General features: G+C 49.2%; 1 protein-coding gene across 1 annotated transcript in view; it reads left to right on the top strand.

Moving 5' to 3' along the window:
* PRKCB (protein kinase C, beta) overlaps window positions 1-6,181 on the top strand; it is an 83,999-nt gene that overhangs the window by 54,039 nt on the left and 23,779 nt on the right. The window contains 2 exon segments of the mRNA XM_009329958.1: window positions 802-864; window positions 2,891-3,029. Of these exon segments, the coding sequence (XP_009328233.1) occupies window positions 802-864; window positions 2,891-3,029 (202 nt within the window).

Genomic DNA, 6,181 nt, shown 5'->3' with positions numbered 1-6,181 from the left:
TTTGCCTGGTGCCAAGGATGCTGGTGCCTCCAGATCATCTTTGGGATATGTTGCACTTGTTGATAGGTAAATAATTGACCTTCATAAAAGCACCAGGCAGGGAGGTTTGGAGGCTTCTTGGGAGACCCCGGCAGCAGCTGGTGAGCTCCCAGCCCGCTGTGCTGCCAGCACGCCTCTGTTCTGCCCTGTGCCCTTCCCCAGGATATAAGAGGGACATTGGGTCTTTGGCTCCTCTACTGGGGTTGCCAGCCAGAGTGTTAACTGGTGGCTTTTGGCTCCTGCTCCCTGTAATCTGGACAGAGCAGAATGTGCTCGTGAAAGCTTTCGTCAGCTTAAATAAAGAACACTAACAGTGAGCAGAGCCCGGGTGGGTTTGAACCAGTGTTTTGCACTCTGTCAGAGTCCTCTGAGACCCCGAATATTCTTTAAAGAAAGCGGTGGCAGTGCATGTTATCTCCTTGGCCTCCCCGAGATGACAGATAACTTTTCAAGCCGCATTGCCAGCACACAGTAACGAACAGCCGTAGATCCCAGCTCTCGCTTAATGAGAATTTGTATAACAAGAAGTGACAGCCCCCTGCTAGCCCACAGCAACCTGGTCACATCCCTACACAATACGAGCAGAGGGTGGGTTGTGTCATTCTTGTGTGATACTTGTCTGGTATTTTTATGTTGTGGCTGTCTTTATCCTTTGGTCATGTATGCCCAATGCATTTTGTTTAGTGTGATTGGATTTGAAAGCTTTTCATTTTGATTCATCTCCTTTAATTATCAGTCTTCCTTTTAAATCTTTAATTTTAGATTCTACGCAGCAGAAATAGCCATCGGCCTCTTCTTCCTGCAGAGCAAAGGCATCATTTATCGGTAGGTGAGCAAGTTCCTCCTTCCTCTCTTCCCCAGAGAACTCCAGCCACAGCCAGAGCGCTGTAACGACCGCGATGCTCTGCAGGGCTCCTGCAGCCCCGTTCTGCAGAGCAGCGACCGGCCACGGGGCTCTCCTCCCTTCTAATGCCACGGATGGGGTCTGGCAGCTGCCCGTCGGTTATGCACGCCCAAAATGGAGCTGGGAGCCTCATAGCGTCACTGGTTTTTGAGAAGGTGCTTGTCTTTGTCCCCATTTTATAGGAAAGAGAGCTCATGAAGGCAGCTTTGGTTCCTCTCTTGCCTCTATTTCATGCGTTTCTCTCCATATGACACAAATGCTCACTGGCAGCATGGGCTGATTCTGAGCCACGTACTTTGCTGCAGGGCACTATTTTCTTACCGTTAACATGACAGCAAGTTCTTATGAATGGTTTTTCCTGAGATCTGCAGTGCAAGTCTGTCACTTCTGGTTTAGACCCTAAAACTTCCTTTCCATTCACAATATGATTTACAGCATCCAGAGTTAGCTAGGTTACTGCTAAGTGCCGGACGGGGCTCTGAGGCTGCTGGTTAAGCACTGAAACTAGCGTACCGCTGCTCTTCCCGGCTCGGGAGTATTCCCAGAGCCCAAGGTAGAGCAGAGCATCCTAATGAGTGTCAGATACCATTAACTGCTTTGCAAAAAGAAATGCCAGCTGTGCTACTGAAGTTATGAGATGCTGAAGACTGTTCTGAAGATGAAAGAAGTGGAGCAAACCTGATGTGAGGGATGTTTTGCCATCAGCTGCTGCAGAGAGATTCTAGGTCTGCCGGTCCCCAGTGCCCCTTCTTCCTTCCTTCCTTCCTCCGAATCTGAATCCAGGCTTGTGTCCGTCTGCCTTTGGCCCGTCAGTGTTCTAGGCACTGACACAGTAACTGGAAAAACAGTCTTAAAAAACAGCAAGAAGTTGTAAATTATGCTGTTCCTTTTATTGGGCTCTTAACAAAGTTAAGCCTCATGCACCGTGCAGCCCCACGGCTCTGCTGAGCAGGCTGTTCCCAATGGGGTATTTCAGCCGGGGGTCTCTAAGAAGGGGGCTCACGCAGACACGGTGTGCCCTTCACACCAGCTCCGGGACGTGCGATGTGCATTTGCTCTTCACCTGCAGACGGGGTGTGCAGCTGGGCAGAGCTGCAGAGCCCTGGCCAGCCGAGCCGCTGGGCAGGCAGGGCACAGCTTGTACCTGTACTGATGTGCCGCTCTGTCACCTGCCTTGTCACTTAATGTAGCCCTCGGGCAAGGGAAATCTTGCCGACGTGCTCCAATATTGAAATGGAGACCTTTGAGTAATGCCTTACTGTACAGAACATAAGCCAGGAATGGCACGGATCACAGAACTGCGTGGTAATTACATGGCTGGTAATGTATAAATAGCACCTGAAATACTGTTTGCTACAAAACTGTCCTTCAGGCTGGAGCACCCACCTGTGGAGAGGCTGGTCAGGGCTTGGGAGTCGGATCAGGAGCTCTACAGCTGAAACTGTCTCTACAATTTGTGCTAAAGAGCAAAGCTCCTGCAGGGTTGGATATAACTGACAGATACTCTGTGGGCACGGATCAGAGAGAAACACGGTTGATTTGTATTTTCATGGGGGAGCATAGCATAGGTGATGCAGCGACTTCTGCTGAGTAGGTACTTCTTCATTGCTGGTGAGCTTTAAGTGCACTTTGATTTTCATAGGCGCAAAAAAAATTAAACTATTAAACCTGTCTCCCTGCTATATGAGAGTGTTTTCCATCATACACTTAAAAGCGATTTGCCCAGCATGGTGTTCCTGTGGGTTAAAAGTGAACTAAACACTTCATCCTGACAGATCTCTGACTTGTTTTTACTCATTTCCCCAAACTTTTTCCTACAAAGAGTCTGGGTGTGAGACAAAGCCAGACCTCACTCATCAGAGAGCACTTGGGCTCAGGAAACTTGTTTCTTTGCTGGGTGGCTTCATGAGTGGTCTTTTGTATAATTCTTTTGCTTTCACTTTGTAGAGACCTAAAGCTGGACAATGTGATGCTGGATAGCGAGGGGCACATAAAGATCGCAGACTTTGGCATGTGCAAGGAGAACATCTGGGACGGGGTGACTACCAAGACCTTCTGCGGCACTCCAGACTACATTGCACCTGAGGTAGGAGATGCAGAAAGGCAGTAGATGCTCGGTACGTGCTTCAGCAGCCTGTCTGATGCTCTTTTCCGTGGGATGACTTTGCTTTGGGCAGCTTTCTGATTGAAACAGGGACATTGGTGAATTCACCGTCAGCCTGGAAAGTTCATCCCCTTCAGCACTGTCCATCCCCCCAAAGGCTACAGCTGCCTTTAAGGAAGCAGCGATGCTGGATCTGCCTCTCCGTTTGGCTGCATGCCCTGCTTCTGCCTCAAAGTACAGAAAAACCTCCGTGCTGGTCTCCCTGCAGTGTTTTCCCTCTCTGGGTGTTTTTCCCGTGTCTGTGCCACTGGCATCCCCGTGCCTGTCTGATCCTCGGCACGCTCAAACCCACCAAGGGCTTCTCCTCGCACGCTTCCGTGCTCCTGGAAAAGATGAGCCCAGGAGCTCGGCTTTGCCCCTCGCCGCATGTGACAGCCGCTTCCAGCACAACGTGACCAGTGGGGAAAAATGGAATTATCGGTGCATAGTATTTCCACGTGAAGTGGAAATCTTTAGATCTCTCCAGCTTGCTGCTTGCAGCAAAGGGCTGTGTGCCTCATGAGGAGAGGCTCCCTATATACAGCTCTAGATCACTGCAAAATTATTTTGCATTTGGTTATTACGTATGTGATGGAGTCACATATGACAGTTACATGAAGTGCAGTATGGGTGCAATTTAATGTCAGACTTGTGAAATTCAGGTAGGTAATTATCCCCAAATGCCTGTTCCCTTAACATAAAAATATCCTTCTAAAATCTTCTCACTCTGCTGAATTTTCAATGATGAGATTAATATTTATTCATTTAAATATTTTAGAGAAAGAGATTCTCTTTGCTAGGACATAGTTAGATGCGCTTGTGTGCTAATCTACATTGTGTTTTGCTGCAGCCAGAGAGGTTTTTACTTACTCATTCAAATGTGTATTACATATCCTCATCCTACCAACATTAATATTGGTGTCCTGTTGGTGCATAGCTCAGTTGCTGTGTGTGATAACACTCTTTTTGGCCAGTTCTCTTGGTATTTGCCTGATCATTATCACTTAAACTCTTATTTTCTTCTGCTTGCTCTAATTTTTTTTCCCCCCAAAATAAAAACAGAAGATGGGAAATTAGGGTGCAAATCACTATGGTATCCCAGAATGGTGTTAAAGCCTGCTGCCCCTGGGTCTCAAAAGAGTGAATATACACATCCCCTACTTTCTAAATAGAAATAGGGGGTATACAGTTCTGGCGTGGTCTCCTGCTGGGTGGCCAAGCCTGTGGCAGAGCCGGGGTCCCTGCGTGTAGCTCCACTCCACGGCCCTTCTGCTGGACCGTGCTTCCTCCTGTTAGGAAGCTGCAGTGTTCTCAAGCCAACATGTCTTCAGGGTAAAAATGTCCTGTGATTTGCATGACCCATTTTTAGGGCTTTTTCTGTTCTAAGATAGAGCTCTGCATGCCAAGGTGACAGGTACTGAGTGCAAATGACCCCACGTGTATAATCTCCTCTGAACAAAACATGTTTTTCAACTGTTGGGTTTTGACCTTCCCTAACGTGCAGTCGGCGACTTCAATTTACAGAGACTGCTTTTCTGCAAGGATTTCTTCTAAGTACTATTTTCTTTTAAAGGCCTTTATGGTGTGAACAGTTCACACCTGAATTTCCCAGAGCACTCTTAAATCATCTAAAGAACAAGTGGGATGAACTTCAAGTGCGCTCAGTCGAGGGATTTCAGAGGTGAAACTCGACATCTGATCTCAGTGGGAAGGGTCAGGCCTGATGGCAGGACGCCGTCAAGGCACTCAGAGTTGTGTCACCGTGTTTGGATGTGTGGCTGGACCAGGACCAGGACAGAAGAGAGGATTGGCATCAGTCTTGTCCTCTGATCGTGCCTCCGTGCTGATGCTTTCGCAGGATGGAACTCATCTCTTCTTAGGTGGGGTGGCAGCACCTGACCTCATCTTCACGTACCTCCCGGTCGGATCCCGTTGGATGCTGCGGAGGTCTTTTGCAAGGACAGGGGCGGCTGAACGTGAGGTCTCTCGCGGTTGCAGGCATTGCCCGCAGCCACGGAGCCGCAGGGCTGGAGCCTTGCTCTGGAGCAGGGGTAGCAACGGCAGGAGCAAGACCTCTGGGGCCGGATTGCTGTGTACATTCTCCTGTGATTAGCATACGATTTGCATTTGTACTCAAGTGTAGGAATCTTTGCAGAATAGAATTCTGTAGTTGGGATGAATAAATTGCGTAATTGTTTTGCATTAAGTAACAGATGGCAAAGCCCAAGGCCTGTCAAACCCCAAACGCTGAAATGATGCCCAGCAGCAGCAATCCAGCAAATAAACGGGAGCTTGAAAGACCCTTCAAAGCAGAAAGGTGCCTGTGGGAGCCCGGCTCCTTCTGCAGTCCCTGGGTTGGACCTGTCAGTGCTCCCCTTCAGGTGTGTCTGCAGCCTCCTGCTGCAGCCCGGGTGTGCTGGAGGGTGGAGGGACCCCCCCGTGCTGAAGGGAAGGAAGGAGGGGGCTGGCTTCTGGCAGCAGCCCACGGCCAAGGGCGCGGACCCGGCCTCTTGCTGCGTGCCTGAGCCGAGGGACACGGAGAGCTGAGCAGCAGAGGTGCCCTGGGAAGGTGCCGCGGGGCTCGCCCAGGGCTGGGTCCGTTTCTCCAGCAGCCGCTTGTCTTGTTTGTGTGTGGGGTCTTGCTAGTGAGGGACTGACCCCCTTGCTGGGCTCAGCTGTAGGTACCCCAAACCACCGACGCGCACGGGTGAGGTCACCTGCTCTACGGGGGCAGGTTAGCTGGGTGGCTTTGCTGCAGGGGCGTATGATTATGAAATTTAGGGTATTTCAGATTTTGCAGAGTAAATCATGGAAAAACACAAAAATTCATGTTTTGGTGCCTTATCCAAAATAAATGTTGATATTTTTAAATTAAAAAAAAAAAAAAACCCGAAGTTATATCCTAACTCCAAAACAACCACATTGCTCAGGTAAGGGTAGGGACGTTGGTTATTAGGTTATTTTGTGAGAGATGTTCTGCAATAAATAACAGAAAGCAAACTGGCAGCCTGGAATGCAGAGGGTTTTAACTACCCATAAGCTGCAAGTCTGTTTTAAAGGCTGACGTACCATCCACAGAGGGCCAAACTCTGTGT

This window comes from Pygoscelis adeliae, unplaced genomic scaffold (genome assembly GCF_000699105.1).
Source record: "Pygoscelis adeliae isolate BGI_AS28 unplaced genomic scaffold, ASM69910v1 Scaffold508, whole genome shotgun sequence".
NCBI lineage: Eukaryota > Metazoa > Chordata > Aves > Sphenisciformes > Spheniscidae > Pygoscelis > Pygoscelis adeliae.
The sequence above is the reverse complement of the archived record's forward strand: the minus strand, read 5'-3'. Positions and strand labels throughout refer to the sequence as shown.